General features: G+C 55.4%; 5 protein-coding genes and 1 non-coding gene across 6 annotated transcripts; 4 read left to right on the top strand and 2 right to left on the bottom strand.

Annotated features, from left to right (window-relative positions):
• Positions 1 to 1,368: 1,368 nt before the first annotated feature.
• On the top strand, positions 1,369 to 2,574 carry POSPLADRAFT_1045645 (hypothetical protein; the record flags this gene model as incomplete). The annotated part of the gene is made up of 4 exons (XM_024478817.1): positions 1,369 to 1,560; positions 1,612 to 1,940; positions 1,994 to 2,474; positions 2,533 to 2,574. 4 exons carry the CDS (start codon positions 1,369 to 1,371, stop codon positions 2,572 to 2,574), a joined length of 1,044 nt encoding a protein of 347 aa, XP_024340062.1.
• A 2,024-nt stretch (positions 2,575 to 4,598) lies between these two features.
• POSPLADRAFT_1045644 (hypothetical protein) lies at positions 4,599 to 13,040 on the bottom strand (the record flags this gene model as incomplete). Its single annotated transcript, XM_024478816.1, has 18 exons — positions 4,599 to 4,673; positions 4,736 to 6,376; positions 6,586 to 6,723; positions 7,616 to 7,731; positions 7,785 to 8,022; positions 8,258 to 8,380; positions 8,474 to 8,586; positions 8,774 to 8,946; positions 9,184 to 9,346; positions 9,381 to 9,805; positions 9,929 to 10,076; positions 10,234 to 10,286; positions 10,555 to 10,773; positions 11,537 to 11,644; positions 11,892 to 11,990; positions 12,293 to 12,451; positions 12,682 to 12,905; positions 13,023 to 13,040. The coding sequence occupies 18 exons, from the start codon at positions 13,038 to 13,040 to the stop codon at positions 4,599 to 4,601; spliced, it is 4,233 nt and encodes a 1,410-aa protein (XP_024340061.1).
• Positions 13,041 to 16,153: 3,113 nt separating this feature from the next.
• On the top strand, positions 16,154 to 16,485 carry POSPLADRAFT_1114166 (hypothetical protein; the record flags this gene model as incomplete). Its single annotated transcript, XM_024483429.1, has 3 exons — positions 16,154 to 16,200; positions 16,261 to 16,293; positions 16,407 to 16,485. Coding segments are annotated over 3 exons (159 nt in total), but the record flags the coding sequence as incomplete, so codon positions are not given.
• A 550-nt stretch (positions 16,486 to 17,035) lies between these two features.
• On the bottom strand, positions 17,036 to 17,140 carry POSPLADRAFT_t55. The gene has a single exon. It is a non-coding gene; the product is annotated as a tRNA-Leu (tRNA).
• A 437-nt stretch (positions 17,141 to 17,577) lies between these two features.
• Positions 17,578 to 19,073, top strand: POSPLADRAFT_1032950 (hypothetical protein; the record flags this gene model as incomplete). The annotated part of the gene is made up of 6 exons (XM_024476898.1): positions 17,578 to 17,732; positions 18,051 to 18,132; positions 18,242 to 18,364; positions 18,499 to 18,596; positions 18,687 to 18,823; positions 18,922 to 19,073. 6 exons carry the CDS (start codon positions 17,578 to 17,580, stop codon positions 19,071 to 19,073), a joined length of 747 nt encoding a protein of 248 aa, XP_024340059.1.
• An 814-nt stretch (positions 19,074 to 19,887) lies between these two features.
• Positions 19,888 to 20,858, top strand: POSPLADRAFT_1139918 (hypothetical protein; the record flags this gene model as incomplete). The annotated part of the gene is made up of 2 exons (XM_024485097.1): positions 19,888 to 20,667; positions 20,718 to 20,858. The coding sequence occupies 2 exons, from the start codon at positions 19,888 to 19,890 to the stop codon at positions 20,856 to 20,858; spliced, it is 921 nt and encodes a 306-aa protein (XP_024340058.1).
• Between the last annotated feature and the right edge of the window lie 15 nt (positions 20,859 to 20,873).

The following is a 20,873-nucleotide window of genomic DNA, read 5'->3' as shown; positions in this document are numbered from 1 at the left end:
GAAAGTGCTTTCTTGATATTTTGACATTAACTCGACTAGTTCATTGATAGTCAGATATCGTGACCTGGTACGCAATACCAGGACTCTGAGTATTGAGGAGTCTTTAACGTGCGGGATATTTTAGCTTATTAATACGAGTCACTTACAAAGAATAAGAGTCGCCCGAACGTCGCCCACAACCAAAGTGCAGCATTCTGCTATAAACATGACTGTGCAGCCACAGGTGTTCAGTAGCACTGGCATATTTACGATCTATGAGCGGACGTACATTCAATGTAATCAATAAAAAACGTTCAGAACACCGTTATGGGCGGCGTAGACTCGATGAAGTAGATTGGAGTAAAATGAGGATGAAGACAGAGTGGCATCCGCGTCGAGGTACATAGACGCGTCTTGTCACATCGTTACAGACGTCACGTGGTCGCGTTCCAGCACCTACGTGGAGTATCCTTCGGGAGATTTGTGTAAAGCAGATACTCGCCTTGGGTCGGCACTTTACGAAAAAGAGAATCCATTGTGACTACCAGTACAAGCAGACATCATGCTTAGCAACATGAAAACCTATCAAGTCTCGAAGGCATGATGCGGAGGCCCCGATGTAGCAAATTCGGTAGAACTGGTCGATGGAGTAAACCAGAGCAAGGAGTGCTGATTCGTAGTGTTTCCGGAAGCACAGCGATGAGTATTCAGCAGTACAAATGGATCATGAAAGAAGTCTAACAGAAAGCCCTCAGTAGAAGTCGGTCGTCGACGCGATCATGTGACCGTATAAACTGATTTATCGAATTACGCGCTGGGTTCGGAAGACGACAGAAAAAACGCGCCGAACGAGAAGATGCAACTTGAAGTGCTCTGCACAACGCCTCTCGCGAGGAACTGAGCAATGGTCAGACGTGTACACGGCTCTCAACCGTTTTAAAAGGTGGCTTTGCTCGTTTGGGACTTGCGGTGCATGATTGGACACTGGGGATCTTAATGGTTACATCCCATCTTCAAACTTTTTATAGCTAGGCTCGACGTCCAACAATCATGCCGGACGTGCACCACAGGCAGAGGGACGCGTCGATAGCGCGCACGGGAAAACGGCGCCGGCCGAGGGGCTCGCGGAGCCGAATGCGGGGGCCGCCGGGGGTTCGGCCGGGAGTTCGGCCGGCCGCATGCTACTTAGGATTTGCTGAATGCTAGAGCAGACCTAAGACTAGACAATTCCTTCAACTTACGCCAGCTCCGGATATCCACTGAATGCACTCACCCAGAAGATATTAAACGTCTTCATTCTTGACATACGTGCTCTCATATAATCTCTCGCGAAGGCTGCTTTAGATACGCGTAATTGGAACCCACACATACCACTGCTGGACAATCAACATGCTCGACTCGTACTTAGTCACTGGCGGCAATGGTCTTCTGGGGCAGCACGTCGTACGGCAGCTGCTAGAGCGCGGAGAGAACGCTGTTGCTGTCTTTGACATCGTCCCCGCCCCACACCCCGACGAACGTGTCAAGGTATACACCGGAGACATCACTAATGGAACCCAATTCTCTCAAGCTGTCCAAGATGTGAGGGTCTGCCGAAACACCTGCTCCTGGATGTTACTGAAGGCGTAATAGTGCAGAGCAACATGTATCATCCACACCGCTGCGCTCATCCAGGGCGCGCCGCGGGACGCGATGTTCTGCGTCAATGTCACAGGCACCGAGTGCGTCATTGCCACGGCGAAGGCACACGGTGTACGGAAGCTTGTCTTCACGAGCAGCGCGAGCGTCGTGTTCGACGGACACGATCAGGCAGGTGTCGACGAGAGCGCACCGTACCCCAAGGTGCCATTTGACGAATACAACGGGAGCAAGGCGGCTGCAGAGCGCCTCGTGCTCGCTGCAAACGAGGACAAAGAGGACGGGCTCAAGACTGTGTCCCTCAGAGTTGCAGGGCTCTTCGGGTGCGCAACTGCTCCGACCTGTTCTAACCCTCACCCACTCACTTCTCCCTCAGGCCGGGCGACCGCCACGCCATCCCAGGCTTCATGGGCGCGCTGCAGGCAGGACGCACAGGCATGCAGATCGGAGACAACACGAACCTCTTCGACTTCACATATATTCCGAACGCCGCGCTCGCCCACCTGCTCGCGGCAGACCGCCTTGCGCCCACGCACCCGGCGCACGCGCGCGTCGCCGGGAAGTCGTTTTTCATCACAAACGGCCACCCGCTCCCGTTCTGGGACTTCCCGCGCATGCTCTGGCGCGAGGCGGGGCACGTCCCCGCGCGCATCACAGTGCTTCCGCGCTGGGCCGCGATGCTGATCGCGGTGCTGATGGAAGTATGGTCCTGGCTGAGCGGCCGCCCGCCGGTGCTTTCGCGCTTCCGTGTCGTGTACGTGACCGCGACGAGGTGGTGCGATATCCGGGCAGCGCGGGAGGCGCTCGACTACGAACCGCGGTGGACGATGCAGGAGGGCGTGCGGGAGACGATCAAGGTATGATGGCTCCGGCCGCGGTTTTTGATGTGATCATCTGTGCTGACGTGGACTGCAGTGGTGGAAAGAGGCAGAAGGAAGCCGGACGAAGGAGCAATGACACGAAATAAAACGGTCCGCTGTGATAAAACAGCCCGCTGTGAACGGACCTTGCGGCGCTCCGGACTACTTTCATATCTCGGGAATTAGGGACATTCGTTGATGGCAACTTTACAGGCGCTGTGCGACGCTGTGGGTTTTGCACCGTCGAATTTGAAACACGCCTCTCGTGTTCGAGAACGTATACGCAGTCGCAATCGCCTCGGCTGTTCACACGTCATGGTTCTCTTCAACTTTCGAATCAAATAGGGTATGTTTCGACGTCTCTGCAGCTAGCCGAAGAGACGCATTACCACACGGCAAGAAATGGGCAATGCGCGGCTGCATGCGGTCGCGAAAGGGCCATTTAACCTTCATACCCACCGTCAGCGTGTCTCCGGCGGACCTATTGCTAATGCGCATCGCGGAGATACGCAGCTCCCCCCTTCAATAGATGGGTCCGAGCACCCTGGACCCAACGGCGCACTGGCCGCAGCATCAGCGACGCCTTCGACCCCCATTTTGGACAAACCTTCTGTCAAAAATTGCGTTTGCGACAGTTGGAGTCTGCTCTACGACATCTATCAGCCTGAGGAAGCGGCCCTGGCGACTACATCGAACGTTCTTGACGCCATGTCTTATGTCAGGCACCAAAGGTTCATTGTATTGGAATTTTCATTACGGAGGTGTCTTCGCCGTTTTCATTATGCCAGGGGCACGACCACACATTCAATGTGCCTGGGCAACACCAGTCGAAAACGTCAGTACTATTAGTAGATATAACAGCAAGCGAAAAACGATAGGCGCGATCACCCAAAGTAACTGTTCTTTCTGGGCGATGATCCGAGATGCCGCAACCACAGCAGCCACAGATCTACAGGCTGGCAGCCACAGCAGGTTCGATGATGTTAGGGAAACACAGTTGACATACTAGAACAGGCCGATTTGTACGTACTTTGCTGGCCACTGTACCACACTTCCTTGTATGGTTGCCACTCCATCCCAGAAACGGAATGCTCATATATAGGGAATCAATACTACATACATTCTTGTATAATCAATCATATTGCTCGAAAGCACTTACAATTGTTCTAGAATACGATACCTCTGCGCTGCAGCCAGAAGCCAGTGTATCACACACTTTGCACAAGGTGTATAGCAACCTTTCGATGAGAGATCCCTAGAAAGTTGTATGTTTCTTTGGCTTGCATGACGGCTCAAGGTGAGGCGTGGGAATATTGCTCGTTTCGGAGTGGCAGGCACGGCAGCGCATTAATACATATCCTTCTTTTGTATTGATTGAATATGGAAGCGGTAGCTCATTTGAGTTGCAGGAGCATCATAAGGTCTACAAGGCGTATGTACGAATGAGCAGGATCAAGAATGAGCAGTATGTCAAATGCGATGGTTTGCTCAAGTCGGTGGCTACAATGTGGCTGCTGTGGCGGCAGCATCTCGGATCATCAGCCGGAGAGAACAATTAATTTGGGTGGTCGCGCCTGTCTTTTTTTCGCCCGCTGGAATATTTATCATTTAGACATTTGAATCTAGCTTGTATTACATTCTAAGATACACTCTGTACACTACTTTGCTGCACGACAGCAGACACTATTTTGCACGCGACCTACTATCTACCAGGAGTGCACCAGATGAAATAACAGGAGATAATGTGGATGACGACACAACAGACAGGAATGTAGCAACACAAGCCCAATGAGGCCAGAGCAGGGACAGCCGACAAGACAAACACGAGATATGCACTGGATATAGGACGCTATGCGAGACGAGAGCAGCCGCTGGACAGAGACAAGTGGAATAACGAGCGTGTGTTCCGGATGCATGTATGATACAAATGCGACGTAAGCGAGACAATGCGCGAGTTGAGAGCGAGAGAGCGTGTGAGCGCAGAAAGCACAGAGAAAGCAGATTTCCTGAGGGTTTAGTGAGAGTGCTGAGCGGCGCCGCTAGAGTCCATTGCGTCGAAGATCGTCCAGTGCGGGTTTATTTATTTATTTGCTATGGCCGGTATCCGCTGCGCGAGGGGGTCTAGTTGAGATAATGCCAGGACAGGTTCACCCGCCCGACGTCCTTGATATAAACTTGGCCGTGCACCCGGCACACCTGCATGGCATTCACGTCAGTCGCCGTTATACACACAGCATCCCGATACCAAAGAAACTCACCATGTCTGCGACCTCCCATTCGCGGTAATACACGTGCACGCTCCCGTCAGGCTTGCACTCGAGCTTGCGGATCTCGCCAAAGCTCTTACACCACAGCACCACGTTCTCGTACCGCTGCTTGCGCACACGTTCGCGCCGTTCCTGCTCTGGCTCGTTCGGGTTGTCGTCCCGCCACGTAGGCTGCACGTTCGAGATGACGAGCTTCTTCTGCCGCCGCTTCACGCGCTTGATCCCGAGCGAGGATAAAAACGACGAGTCCTGGCGTGGTGGCAGGTAGAACGACGGCGACGGCGTGCCGGGCGAAGGCGGTGGGAGCGTCGGCTCGAGTGGTGGAGAACTGGGCGTTGGCGGTCGATCGTAGTCCGCGTCTTCCGATCGTGGGGGCAGTTCGAAAGGAGGGAGCAGCGAGGGCGCACCGGAGTAGCGGTGCGAGACAGATCGTCGCAAGATGAAAGGCTCGGTATCCGGCGCAGAGGCGAACGGGTCGCTGAACTTTGGAGGTAGTCTCGGGGGCATCGGTTCAGCGGGCGTCGGCAGGCTTGACCGCGATGAGCCGGCAGACGAGCTCGACGACGACGATGCCGCCACAGAGATCGCAGAGGGCGCTTGCAGCGGCGATTGCACCGAAAGCGACGGGCGGGGCGTGACCATCTCGAACGACGGCTCAGGGCACCGGATGTCTAGCACATCCTGCGGAGGAGGCGGGGGGCTGTTCGGGAGTGCGGGTGCTTTGCCGAGTGAGCCAGACCGCCCACGCGTGATGAAGCTGAGCAGCCGGTCGCGCTTCCTCCCTGCAGAAGCCTGCGGCTGCGTACCCGTCGGCTCAGCCGGTGTGCGGACAGAGGACGGCGCGGGCCGCGAAGCGACAGAATCCAGGGACCACCTCGATGAAGGCTGGGCGGCCTCGTCATCTAGCGAATCGGACGGGAAGGCCTCGAGCGCGGCGGGCGCCTTGACAATAGGCGAGCCCACGAGCGTCACAGGCGACTCTGACGACATGTACGAGGACGATGCTGTCGACGCCGATGCGAGGCCGGGGAAGGTGCGCAACTGCGGGGACGAGCTGGAGGTGGATAGCGTCGGGAGCGTCGGGCGCTGTTTCCGCTGGGGGCTCTGGCTGCCGCCCGCGAGGACAGGTTTGATTGTCTCGCCGTTGCTCCTACCAATGCTGGCGCTGGCGCTCCTCATGCGCGGGGCGCCATCGGCAGCCATACTCGGGTCCGCAACGTACATGCCTGAGCGCTTCTCCGTAGGGCTCGTCCGCTCCCCGAGGTTCTCCAGGGTCGACGAGATGGATGGGAAGGTCGCATGACGCTGCGGAACCTGCGGGCGCGAATCGGGCGGGCAAGGGCGGGCGTCAGGCTGGCTCGCACGCTGGGGGCCGCGTGGGAATGTGTGCGCCTTGGGTGAGCGCGGGGGCGAAGATGAGATGCGCGGAGAAGTGGGTGGCGTTGCAGAGGGCGTCGTCGGGGCAGTGCGAGGTGGCGAGAGCGAGAACGCCATCTGCAGTGGCGAACGAGGAGGGGAGCGCGGCGGCGTCCTGGATGCGAAGAACGGTGCACTGGCTGTGCGCGGGGAAGGAGGCGGCGCGTCTGGCACTCCCGCGCGGACTAGCGAAGGGCGCGGTATTTCGGGCAGTGGCTAGCGAAGACAAGTATCAATCAGCATTCGGTATACGTGCTTCTCGGAGTAAAGGGACGGTCAAGTTTGTGATGGGACAGCCAAACTTGCGATGGGACAGCCAAACTTGCGATGGGACAGCCAAACTTGCGATGGGACAGTCAAGCTCGCTGTGGGACGTGGCTGCCCGAATATAAGACATTTACGGGAAGTGCATGGACATGGCATACCATTTGCCAGTGTGTATACAAATGATCCTTCTCAGATCCAAAATGTGCGCTATTGGGGTAGTCGGCTTTCCCCCAACCGCACTTTGCACGATGCACATTCCCCGAACCGAGCGGACATCTTCCCAAGAGGGCATTCGCCTGTTATGGGAATGACCACCAGCTACGGCGGATAGAATATTGCGGCGCAGGGACACGGAGTACAACATAGCAGCCTTATTGATATTAGGATGCGACGACACCGACCAATCGCCTCTGCCGCCCGGGCGGCTGAGACGACCGGTCTGGATTATGACTGGTATATTTTATTAGGAGTCCAGCACGAAGCCCAGGAATACATGTTTTATACCTGCGAGCCATCCGCAACAAGCCTTGTCGCTAGTCGAATACGAGCAGGTCTGTCCATCAACCGGGCCGCGGGATTGCTCCGCCCACAGGTAATGCCTGGGCGCGAGCCCCCCGCAAATTATTTACCCATGAACACATGTCCGTGCCATGCGCAGCGTCTCCCACCATCTCCGTGCCGCTCACAGCGGAGCATAACAAGATTTACAACTCCCGCTAACACCCATCTGTCTTCACGCCAGTGATGTACAGTAGGGTCAAACACATCACGACTCCGAGATAGCCCCGGGGTTCTGGATACAGGAGTGGTCGAGGTCATATGACCCCGTATGGTATCCACAGTACATCAGACCGTGGGTGAAGCCTTCGTACGGTCATCAAAGTCATTTCCCAGACATAGTCAGCGTATCGTTGCAAGTTCGCGCGCGAAGACCGCGCATCTGCCAACGATTGGGCAGAGAGGCCTTAAGCCAAATAAGGCAACGCCGGGTTGCGGAGATGGCCGGCCACGAGCGCCACAGGGGCGGAAACCATTCTGGCGCAAAAGTTGATGCAGCAGGAAGGTTGACTTAGCGCATCGACGTCGACACCCTAGCGACGCGACACGACCCTCGCAATGGGAGAAACGGTAACGCGACGGACACGAAACACGGGCGCGAGCACGTCAGAATTGCATAGGCATGCTCACCTTGTCTTTTTCGCCGTACGCGCGTGGGTGCGATGCGAACGCGCTATGGGTCTCAGAGGTCGGCGTGCGAGGGTCCGAGAAGAATGTTGGGTCGTAGAGGTGTGCACCATCTTCCTCTGTCGTGCCGGAGTCAAGATACGCAACGTGTACGAGTTGGAAAGCAGCTCACCATCGGCGAGCGCGGTAGACAGGTCGACAGCAGAGTCGTGTGCCGCGTCCGAGACCCAGGAATAGTCGGCGTTAAGCCAGTGCTCCTCGACGTACGAGGGCTTGCTGGGGTTGTCGCGCGCGTGGGGTTCGTCGACGAAGGACGGCTTGCGGGAATGGCGCGGGGACTCGGTCAGGCAAAGCTGGGAGAGCAGCTCGAGCTTCGCGTCGAGTTCGTCCGGGTTGGCCTCAATGCTGCGCTTCGAATGCATGGTGGCAGGCAGCAGTGATCAACGGTGCGAATGTTGGTGGCGGGGGTCGTGTCGGATGACGGGGGAGTCAATCAGGGAGTCGGGCGGACAGGGGAAGTATTTGACTGACCATGGATTCGCTTCGCTTGCAGTACACATCAATTCCAGAACCCCAGGGTTGGTTCCCGTCCAATTTTCAGACTTGCCTTTTGGGCCCGCGGTCTCGAAGCCATCAGCGGCTTACCTCAGCAGTACCTCCCTTTGCAGGAGCCCGGCCAATCGCAGCTCGGCGGTCCCCGTCCAACGCCCGGCCTGATGGAATCTGCTCTCGACGCTTCCTGCCGGCAACCCCGAGCGCCGGCCGGGTCTACCCAATTCCTCATATGTACACAGCACCCGATTAAAAGCAGACGTCTGTGCTTGCATTGCGAGGCGGGGAACTGCCAGGAGCACGAATCGCCGTGTCATCTTCCTCCTGGAAGCCCGTGCTGGCATCACGCTGTGCACGGAGAAAGCCTCGGATGCGCTGCCGGCATAGACTCCCACCACCAGTGATTGGCGTGCACACCGAGTCTGTGTATCCCATCACTGCCCGCTTCTAGGGCGACCACGGCCCACGTCGTCGAGTCGCGAATGCCTTATGCTGCTATTCCGCACACTGTAGTCATCGCCCAGATCCGCTGGAATCGCTGAGCCCTCGCTGGGCCTCTGGGGAGAGTTCTCTTCGGGCGGGAATGCGTTGTGGAACTCGCGAAGTTACTTTCTTCGACAGATCCTCCACCGGCGGTCAACCTTTCGCAGTCTTCCAAATCGTGCGACACTTTGCGTTCTCCATAAACTTTCACTCCCGGGTCTCGGGATCGAAGTAAGATGATCTGGTGTGTCGATGTATCGTACGAAGCCAAAAGGTTCCATTTGCATCCCTTTCCGAGCCTTTGAATAAGTTCGTCACATATGCAGCACACTGATATTCACGAGTGCCTGTCAGTCTCATGCCCGACCAGACAAGTACGAAATGCAACAACGATTTGATTTGCCTTCCTTCAATACAGCTATAAGACTGCTGATGAGTCCACCGTGTTCCGGGAGTCGGAACATGTGTAAAGTTTCATTACAGCCCCTTGGACTCCCCGTCGGTCGCATCCTCCGGCCGCGATCAGATCGACGTACGCATAGCAGTAGGCACCCTCTATCCCCGGCCGCAATTCCGATTTGATACAAACGGCGCTCGCCGAACTGCCCGCCCGTCCACCTTCTGCAGGAACGCGAGGCTGCCGTCGGGTGCTCCAACCTGCCAAGCACCCGCCCATCACTGTGTCAGCTGCCGAGCTGGCTACGATTGCCACACTGCGTGCTGCGTGGTGTACTGCTGACGTCGGACAGCGTCTCCACCCGCCGCCGAGGTCGGACCTTGTCGCTGCAGGAGGAAGTGCGCGAGCCCGCCGCGGCGCATTCAGTGGCATGCGGAGGAGGGATTGCCGCTTTGGGCACGCGAATCCAGGCGGGATCTGAGCGCCGCTTCGTGTCCCTTGCCGCCGCACTTCGTGTCCAGGGCCCTCTCGTCTGGCGCGCGGTGCTTCCACCCATCTCCGCCCCTCTCGCCCCTCTGCCGGCCCCATGCACAAGCACTTGGTTTGCCTCATAAGCACTTTGAATGGGCAAAAAGCTGAGAACCGAAACCTTGGCAGTCTTGACGGCGGCCGCCCACCGCCCACCACACGTTCTCTGGATCGGGCAGACCCGCGGGACCGATGCATCGAACTTGTCAGCCACACATGCGTACGATCCTGGTCTGCGTTACTGACCTTATGCGGACAGTGATGAGACTCAATCCGTATCTAGTATACTATGGTTTACCCGGGGATAGTCCCTTTAGATGGCCAGGTGTGTGATGCTGCAATAATCACGCACTTACTGCCCTCGGAATGATGTGTCAGTCATGCAGTTTGGTATTCCTGATCGCACCTCCAACTTGAATGAGAGCAAACAGACGACTGGTTGAGGAGTCCCTTCTTTCGAGCGATTTGAAGGCAATGTCACACCCGAGAATGCGATCAGAAAGGCTACAGAAAGTCAATAGTACACATAGAGCATTTTACCCGCGCAGATACCCTCGAATTGAACGTGTGCAATGTGGCGATGTGCATTGTGAGAGGCGCGTTTACAAGGAAACATGCTTCACGTGATTCGGAAAGTGTCATCAGAGGCTGGCCTACGAACCGGGCCAGGTTTCATGAGGACTAGCATGCTTCGTATTCGCGAGTAGATGCTCGCTGCAGACATGTCAAACAGGCGTCTTACAGCAGCCATAGCGGCAGCGTGAGCACAGTTCTATATCAGGCCGTGCGGCCATCATACAGGCACGAAGCGCCTGACTAGTGCATCCTAATTACCCGGCTGGGCGCGCCACAGCCGCCGCGCGAGCCGCCGCCAACGCGCTGCGCAAACTTGGGGCTTGCTGCTGCAGTTTGGGTGCTGCGGCCGGCCTGAGCATGTGGCGGACGTCTCGACCTGCAGCTGGACGTCTGATGTGCCACAGACCCCGTACTGGCCTGCGCGAGCGTGCGTCCCCTTCCATCGCGCAGATGGATTGATGGGTGGTCACGGCTAGCGACAGGGAGCGTAACCTTCGCACTATCTCTGCATTCACGCCCCTCGTCAGCATCCCTGGTCCAGATGGGTGGAGCAGAGCACTGACCGACGAACTGCGCCTGACAACCACCGCACTTCACGGAGTCCGGCCGCCCAGATCCACCTGACCTGGCACGGCGCGCCGGTTTATCAACGCAAATTAGTCGCCGGCTGTAATATTGGCGCTGTCCTTCGCAGGCTCGGTCGGTAGCGGCCGATTGAGCAGGGCGGGGCGGCGCAGATGTGGCGCGTGTCGTATCTCGCCCGCGACGCCTGGAGAACGTACGCTCAGGCAATCAACTCTGACGATCAGCGGATCCGCCACTGCTCCGGGTGTCCTGGGGTGCGCCACGGCGCTGTGCGTTCGGCTCAGTCACAGGCTGTTATCCGTGCATCTGCATCATCTGTCACGTCGGCCTGCGAAGGCGTTCTCCCGCGAGCAATTACTCCGCATGGAGACTGTCCAGCAGGACGTCAGCGCCGAATGATGGACACAGACTCAGTATCTACCCAATCGGTGGGCGTGTGCAGAGTCGCTCACGATGCGGCCGTGCGATGTAGCAGCTGGCAGACAGCATACGCCGAGGCATTCGGCAGGGGAAGAGGTCATCCAGGATAATGTACGTGCGTTACCGAAGTTCTTCCTCTTCCCCTCCGCAGTGACATCATCATTATACTCACAATAAACCCAGGCGTATTCCATGCGAATGTACAGCGGATATAGTCACGAAGGCGGGCAGCCATACTGCTCAGTGTCACATGTGCAAGAATCTTATCCGATGAATCGCATGCCGCACATTCAATCCGAGCCAACCTGTCGTTGGCGGAAGAGCCGGGACGAGGCGCAACGATGTGCGCGAACAGCGGACGCAGTGCCTTGGCAGTCACTCACAAATCAGACTGGCTGGACGTGAGAGCAGGATTTTCGCTGCGTTCATCATGTAGCAGGGCGATCTTGATGCGGAGCGCGGCCACTACTCGTGCGGACGTGAAACCAAATCTTGACATGGGCAGGTCATACCTGACACATATTGGACTACTAGGGTATGGACGGATCGATCGTGGTGCACTCCATTCCAAAGTTTACGTTCCGTACATGGTGCGTTTCCAGCTTGATGTCGTGCCTTTTTCAGGTCATTTCCCCGCGGTGCATTGGCATAGATAGGGTGCGGGGGATATGCCTCCGTGTGGGTTTGGCTCAGTGGAACATGCCAGGAAGCACTCAACTCGGGGTATGGGGGGCTCACGCAGCCCATGGGGTCAGTGTCGCAGTGTCTTGGAACCCCAAGAACAGCTGGTCAGCATGCTCCCACACAACTGTGCGACACTCGCTCCCCAGAAGTATCCTATGCGCGTGTGGTTGCTCTCAAGGAACATTGGGAGATGCATCGTATAGGTAGCATCTTTGGCCTTCGCCAGCTCTAGACGGTCTTAGTCAGACTACTAGACCCATGTCTGGGATACTATGTTTCGCAGACTTGTCCGCACGTGACCGCTGCATTGCGGCGAAACTGTTACCTGATCCTCGGTACGGTCGGCAATGACGTGCAGCCGTGACATCCATATCTCTTGTATGCCGACTAATGCATGGTAGGCTATTCGATGATCTTCATTGACCATTTTGTCAATCAGAGTAGGGAGATGTCACCTCCAATCGAAGTGCTCGTAGTACTCGACACCATCGTCGGCCCGGATGACGACGACTCGCGAATGGGCAGCCGTGTCCGCCTTTCCTCCTCTGCCAGACACTTTCGACTTGAATTGCTCGTACCTGCTTCTACTGGCGATTGAAGCCTCCTCGAGATGTCTATCTAGACGCTGAGGTAAGTTCAGCGCACTCGATTACGACAGCTAAGCCCCGCCGTCTCTGTGTTCGTGTCGCCCTATAGGCACCGCACCGTACCTGGAAGGACGTCAGCTGTGATTGTGCGATATACACTAACTGCTTCCAACACGACGCCGTGGTAATATAGAGTTGTGCATTAGGCAACTTCACCGGCTGTCGAGGACGTAACCAAACTCGGCCTTGCGCTTCACCCTTTCTCGGTGACAAGACGCGCGTTCTCAGTGGCCCTAGGTTTCTCCACATTTTCGAAATCACCGCTGCCGGCACTGCTCCACGGTTCAAGCTTCAAGGGCCAGACTGGAGCACTCTTCTTCGCCCGATACGGGTGGTCTCCGATGTTTCGGTGTCCCTCTAGGTCCCCGGGCAGCACGTAGAGCTTCGATTCCTGCCAGTCATTCTTCGGCTTTGCTATGGTCTAGGGGTGTGCATCCTTGCGAAAGGGATCGCGAAGATTTTGCTACTAGGTCCCACGGAAGGCGCTGTCTCCCCATCTTCGCGTACTAGGATAGTTCTGGTCTGCTTGGCAGCGCACCTTCATTCTATGCGACATTCCGATGGTAGGCGATAGTCATGATTTCCGACCAGGCTGCACTGCCTACCGCCTCATACAGAATTGTTCTCTTGCAGCAAGACTGCTTCTCCTTCACGCAGTAATGTGTCAAGATCGTCCAAGCATGCTTGGCTGCGGCGATGTTTACGTCGCACATTCGATGGTATACGGTTGAAGCGTCCGCAAGTTTGCACCCCGACGATGTAACCCATTCATTGGATCTCGTGATGCGCCTGCAGGAAACGACGGCATAGCCTCCAGCTTGCTGGCCGCTCTATATCCGATGGTTGCCCTGGCATGTTCGTCGAGGACTGGTAGAGCAGATGACGGCGCACTGCCCTTGCTGTCTCACAATAAACGGCAAGGGTAGTTTGTGTACGTATTCTTGTGCGTTCCAGCGAACATGTGCGTGGTCTATGCAAGTTGAGTTGTCAGCATGCTGATTAACCTGCAAGGGCATCTATCCCCAAAAGTACGCCTCACTTCCATGAGGGTACGTTTTGTAGAGTTCGCGATAAGGAAGCCGGGAACGCGCTGCTTCGCAGCCTTTGGGTGGTGAGTGACGTTTACGCTGGAATGCGTGCGTGCGTTTCGGCGGGCAGTCAGCTCCGGAGCACGCATCGTCCGCCGATTCGCCCCCAGCGTTCGATATCCGTTGACCCCTACGCTGAATAGTTTGAGTGTCTCTGACCATCAGGATGCAGTCACCGAGTGCTTCGCGAAATGCTCTACGTATGGTCTCCATTCCCCAACGTCTTCAAAGGGAGCTGTCTGTCCCACACTTCAAATCCCTTTCCTTCTCCATCAAGGATTTTGCGATTTTGACCATGTTTGATTGTGCGTTTTGCGCTACGCAGATTGCCGAGCAACCATTCCGCTCTTTTGTGGTTCCCTCATGTCGTTGCAGCTGCGGCGGTACGTCATCCTTTTCAAGATACCTTGGCGCCATCGGCGTGCAAGAGCGAGCCACTGGTCTCGTAGAACGCATATCTTCAAGATCAGTTCGCCGACGAGGCGTAATGCAACGCTACTCGTCCTTTTTGGGAACTCAGTCTGACTGTTCACAACCATTCTACTAGGTGCTTTCCCGATGCTGCTGTGTGAAAGAGCTGCACGAAGCACCGGGAGCATGGGCCTCGGCGTAGCTTGATGCATCCCTGCAACAGGGTACGTACTTCCAACGAGATTTCTACCTGATGGTGTCTCACGGCCTTGCGGCAGTGCTATGCCCTATAATGGGCACAACTTCTCATGGAAGTAGTGCCGGATTCCTTTTCGGCTCGGTCGAACCGTGGATCAGACACGATGTTACGATTAGCTTTGCTCAGGGCGACATGGTCACCGTCAGGGTAGCATCCGTCAGGTAGTTTGTCCACTAGAGTAGCGCTAGGTGCACGGGATCGGTATTCTGGTTGCTTCTGCCTATTCTTTCGTTCTCACGTTGTCCTACTAGTCATCTTCCGCAGGTATGCACACGTCACCGGGATCGGGCTGCAGCAAGAGCTTGTTGTTCTGGCGTTAACGAACAGCGGCTTTATGGAAGAAGAACCCGCGGCAGCTGTTGGAGTTTATGTGATCCTCTCTTCGGTCCAGTTCGTGGACTGAACGGAAATGAGTACCGCGTGTTGTAGCTATTAGCGTCGTCGATAGATCCCGGTCCGCCGTACTAGGTCCGACGCACAATCCACCGGTATCCTGACGCCTAGTCGACTGATTTGCATGTGCAGTACGGCGGTTAGAAGTATCCTAGCAAATCTGATATACACTCCGCTGTAGTTCTATTGCTTAATTTGAGATGTACCGGTTGCTCTCTGAGGAATACAAGCTCGACACATCTTTCAATGTCTCGAGGGAGGGGGGGAATAGCATACAAATATAAATGAGCCCGTAGGCACATCTAGACTTAGCACAAGATACTTTATACTTTAATGGTTGCTAATGGAATCAATGACTCGGATCAGCGTCAAGCTGGATCCCACTCGGCCCCAATGCTTAGCGGAGCCTGTTCGAGCTCCAGGCAGGATACCCACACCCGCATTTTCTGGAAAACCTGGCCCGGGATCATTGTTATGTACAGGACGCGTCAAACGGTGCTGAGGACCGCTGTAAGGACCACTCGGTGGAGAAAGTGTCACAATGGTAGGGTGATTCTTCGACCCTGTGTGTGCGTTCTGTTTGTTAGGCACTCCTTGTCCGTATTGCGGAGGGCCGCGGCCTTTCCGCACCGCTCGTCCCACACTCGACCGCCCAGCCCATTTGCTGACAAGGTTAGACGACTGCACGAGCGCGTCGAGGAATCAAGTCATGCGGTCACGTGGTCGCGTCGACGCGCCGACTTCTGCTGTCATGGCTGAGGGTTCTCCGTTAGATTCGTACCGTAATCAGCGTGTACTGCTGAATGTTAATTTTATGCTGCTGGAAATACTGCAAATTGACATACTTCTTTTCACTCTACACCATCAACGAGTTCTATTGAATTTGCCATCTTCAAGTTGGACTTGGGGCCTCCGAGTGGCTTTTCGAGACAGGCCTGCGGCGTTGACTGCATCATGCCCTCGAGACTCGGAGGCTACTCATGCTATCCGAACATGATATTTAGTTGTTTTGGCAGTCATGATGAATCCTTCAGGTCATGATCTAAGGCGAGTACCTGCTTTATACCCAGTTTTGTCCCCGAGGGTATTCTAGGATATGGTCGCAAGCATGGACATACGTACGAAATTATGAGTTAGTGTAAAATAACAAGTACATCGAGCTACTGTATTATACTAAGTATGCACGCGTAGGGGCGACCGTTCATGGCGATGACGTCATCGTCGCATCGTTCAGCCCACCGCACGCGGAATACAGCCACGCCAGTGTGGTGCCTAGCCGGATAACCTTACTCCAGCTTACTCCGCCGCATTACTTTATAAAGTGCGTTTGCCCCGCGCTTTATCGAACACTTCTTTCACGAGACCACTCTACCCCTATACCAAAACCTCAACCCCTTCGACGCCCCTGACGAACTCTTCACGACCTTCGCCCGACTCTACACAATGGCCACTGCTCAACCCACCACATACGGCGCAACCACCACCACCGGCGCTGCGCCCGTCGCCGTCGCTCCTCGGAGGTCGGTCTCGCCGACTCACGACGTGCTTCTCTACTTTCTCGCTCTGTGAGTGCCCATTTCATCCTCTTCTCTATCCGCCTGACTGAACCGACCGACACCCCGCAGGTTCATCCCGCCGCTCGCTGTGTTCTTCAGTACGTGATAAATCCATCGGGTACCCTTCACAGCGCTGACACTTATTCACCAGAGCGCGGCATCAGGGCAGGTATGTTGTAAATTATCCCGCCCCTTTTCGCACTCCCTCAGTCAAGTTCGCCAGACTTCTGGATCAACATCTGCTTGTGGATCCTCGGTTGGATCCCCGGTGTTATACATGCCTGGTACGTACTCCCGTTCTCTGCCTGCGTGCTCGGTGCTAATTCAGTACTTATCGTGCAGGTGGATCATCTCGCGCTCGGAGGGTGTCTACTAGAGACGTCTTATACGCAGTCTCTTTGATACCCTCGTCGATGACGTCATGCTTTGGCACATAACCTAGTTCGCTTTCTTATTGTTAAAATACGTACGCGCAGTCTCGGAGCGGATGTCAGTTCTTGTTTGAGATCAGCTCCAAGGCACTCGCCCTGAGGCACGGATCGTTTACATACGTTATACAGTTTGTTCATCAATGCAGAGTTGCCCCTCGTGAGGCTCAGTTGGTTTGTCGGTTACAATCTACGAGTGGACGGGGGTTTCGAGAAGATCTTTCACCAATAATGCATGATCAGCCAAGCCTTGTGTCCGCGACCTTACACAATTACGGCTTTTGCAGTTGTTACTTAGCCATGCACAAAGGATGAATCTCCTCATCTTGTAAATCCCTGTCCCAAAATTTGCTCGAATCGACAATGAAAAACATTGCAAAAGTTACAAAAGGTTGATTTGACAGTGTCATGAATAATGATGAGAGTGGGATTCGAACCCACGCCCTTTCGGACCAGATTATCCCTCAGTGTGGATTCACGCCACCTTAGTCTGGCGCCTTAGACCGCTCGGCCATCTCACCATATTGACTGTGGGGACTCTTAATCATATGTTAAGTCATGCTCACGCAAGGAAAAGCAACATTCCCAGAGCGAACCTGATGTTCAAGAATTAAGGAGGTGCGGACGCAGTCGCAGTGCACCAGCACCTGACTGACTTGTGCTCCGCTCTGAGTGGTGTCTCTAGGGTATCGCATCTATAAAGATACGGAGAGGGCAGGCTTTTGACCAGTCTTGCCCATAAACAGCTTTGCGGATTATTGTTCCCAGACAAGTTCTTAGATTTTTGACGGAGAGGTCTTTGTAAATATGTTATTGTCTATGTCGAAAACTCGAGGTATCATTTTGGCTGTTGCTAACATACAATGATGTCAAAACTCCGCAGGGCCGTAAACGCCCTTCCAGACCGCTGTGCTACTCTTTCATCCTACTCAAAATATCATGATATGGCCCAGACGTTATGTGGCGAGACATCTTTGCGTTTGGCGAGAACACTACCGATTCTGATGACAAATTGGACGAGGTTTCTGACTCTGTAGATGGTCTCAGCAAGTCGGATGAAAGCGAGACAGATGAGGATGCTGGGGCCTTATTTGGTGATCTGGTCATCATGGGGTGATAATCACATGAATGTAGGAGCCCCTTGGAGACTCCGCAACCTACTATTAGACATGCTATCCGCTATGGCACAGTTGTCTGCATCTGAGCCAGTATCGTCTGTCAGTACGCCAGTGATGTCCCGTGAAGCGCAAGACTCGGAACGGATGGTCTAGCCGCTGCCCGGAAACTCGTGTGAGTTATGTCGGAAACTAGTCAACAACTGTTAACAACTACCGCTCTCCCCGGTGTCTCACGTTCAAAACCTGTCAAAAGCGCTTGGGGAGTGGTACAGTTATGCGGATCCATTTCTGAGCGACTCATCATCCCCTGCAGTGCTGAGAACGCACAGTTCGTCAGTGGCACTTGCCAACGAACCGCCGTTGCTGCAGGTATCATCGATAGAAACAAGTCAACAGTGAGCAACCGATGGAGCGCTCGTCAGCCTCTCCGCGTCAGATGCACTCGCAATACTAGGTTTGACCTTTTGGTGCAGGCGCTGTCATAACATCAAGCCCCACGGCTAGGAGAGGACGCACAAAATGGCAAGAATGGTGGCGGCAGCAGCACCTATTCAGATTTTAGCCCTTTTGAGCATAGGACCGATCCCAGACCCGGCCCCGTCGCCGGTCAATGGCACAAGTGCTGATGTGCGCGCAACGCCCAGGCACGGCGGGAGTGGGCGCGGGGGATCGCATAGTTTCGCGCTGGTGGCGGCGGGAGGCGGTGTTCTCCATATCGCGGCCGTCAAGTCGAAACGTAGCGCCTGCTTCAATAACAACAGGCCCGGGAGCGCAACTGGGTGATGTTGGGCCTTCGAGGCGGGGCCAAAGACGCTACGGCGGTCGCGAAACGTATAAGAGACGGCTGTGTGGCATTTGGGTGCGTCATTCTCGTCCAAGCACGCAAACCTTCAGGCCTACAAACGTCGTTCGCTGCACTGCACCGCAATATTACCACTATGTATTTCAGCACAGCGATCGTCATCGTCCCGCTCATCGCGTTTGTGGGCATGACCGCAGGCCGACCTCAGCCTACACCTACGACAACGACGATTCATGTCGCCCATCCATGCCCGGATATTGTCGGGTGCCCGCCTGAGGGGCCGTGTACGTCGCCGATATATCCATCTTGTACTTTCTGAATGCGCCCAGTGAGTTAATGACTTTGCACGTATGCGTGGAATCTGCTAAAAGAATATCGTCAGGCAATGCAAACATCACCTCTACCCGCATCCCACGAGATGGACAACGTGTAGCATATTATCATCACCATGGCAGAGTCGTGACAGAACGCAGTCCTGTGTATATTCGATCAATCAGTATAATACCTCAGTCCGGGGTTGCGGCGATTGCATAGCTCTTATCATGGAACATCATGACACGTTTGCGCACCTTTGAATAAACCCTAGAGAACGGAGGGTTTAGAAGTGCATGAGTCACAGCATTGCGCGTTGCGGCGAACGGCGGCAGGTGGCACGCCTTGCGTGCATGGTGACATCTACCGTTCAGTGAAACTGTGGGTAAGGAGAGGCTGAACAAACCTGATATGGTATGTGAACCTGATTGCAACGGTCTGCAGCGATACGCTCCTCTTAACACAGGAACGAGGGGGGTCCCACGGCAACAACCTAGAAGAGCCGCTCTAAATCCGTCATTTACACTTGTAGTGAGCTGATTGAAACAATTATACATAAAGCTCGCAGATGGCGGAGCGCGATATAAGTCACAACTTCGCAAGACGGGTGCAGGAAAGCTAGCAATGATATGGTAAGTAAGTAAGTAAGTAAGTAAGTAAGTAAATAAGTAAGTACAGGTTCCTAGTGATAATTCAAACTCCGACAATTACCTTTAATCAAGCTCTGCTCTAACACTTGCACTTCTCTTTCATCTTTTGCACAACAATGCCTTCTCCTCCAAAACCTTGGGAACGTGGGAGTGCTGCTGCATCGACGCCGATGACAACAGCAGGCGCGAGCAGCTTGGCAGCAAATACAACTTCCACACCAGTCGCATCCACCTCGACCCCGCCAACTCTTCCCGCTCGTCCTGCAAGCCTCGCCAGTCCCTCTGCGACATTGATGAACCAGGGAGCGGGCTACTCTTCACCATATTCATCATACAGCCCCTACAATCGGGTCGGCAGCTCGTACTCACCCTACGGGATGAACAGCATGTACGGCGGCGGAATGGGCGGCGGAATGGGCTACGGAGGAATGGGCGGGATGTACGGTGGTGGATACGGCTCCTACGGCGGAATGGGCGGAATGGGCGGGATGTACGGCGGCATGCCCGGCTACGGCATGCCAGGACCAGGACAATTCGACCCCTCGCAGCCGACGCTCACGCAGACTCTGGAGAGCACGACACAAAATACATTCGCGCTGCTGCATTCCATTGTGCAGACCTTCGGGGGCGTCGCACAGATGCTCGAGAGCACCTTCATGGCGACGCACTCGAGCTTCTTTGCCATGGTCGGCGTCGTCGACCAGATTGGCCAGCTGCGCGCGGCGCTCGGGAGTGTGCTCGGGCTGTTTGGTCTGTTGCGCTGGCTACGCGACCTCGTCACAGGCAGACACAGTTCTGGCGGCATGCGCGGCGAGTTCAGCGAGTTCATGAACGGCCGTCCTGTGCAGCCCGTTAGCGGAGGCGCACCGCCACCAAAGGCAAGCAAGAAGCCGCTGGTGATCTTCCTGCTCGCGATCTTTGGCATACCGTACGCGATGCACAGGCTCGTGCGGCTACTTGTTGCCCGCCAGCAGGCACTCGCCGAGCAGCAGGGTGGCGCTTTGCCGCCCTTGGACCCTTCGCAGCTCACGTTTGCGCGGGCACTGTATCCGTTCGAGGCGTCAACGCCCGCGGAGCTTGCACTCAAAGAAAACGAAATCGTCGCGATCATGGGTAAATTGGACCCAGCGACGGGGATGGAGATGGACCCGCGGCTCGAGGTATGTGTTGTGAATCCGCTTTGTGAGCTGTCCCGCTGATGCACGTCCTCCAACAGCCCGAGGGAAGCGAATGGTGGAAGGGCCGCACGCGTGATGGCCGGGAAGGCTGGTTCCCACGAAAGTGGGTCCAGGTGTTGGAGCGGCGCAAGGCGGTAGAGGGCCCTGCACCGACTGCGGACGCGAAGAAGGCAGAGTGATGGCGTTCTTGTGGA

Source organism: Postia placenta (genome assembly GCF_002117355.1).
Source record: "Postia placenta MAD-698-R-SB12 unplaced genomic scaffold POSPLAscaffold_5, whole genome shotgun sequence".
Lineage (NCBI taxonomy): Eukaryota > Fungi > Basidiomycota > Agaricomycetes > Polyporales > Adustoporiaceae > Rhodonia > Rhodonia placenta.
This window is presented reverse-complemented; position numbering and strand designations above follow the sequence as displayed.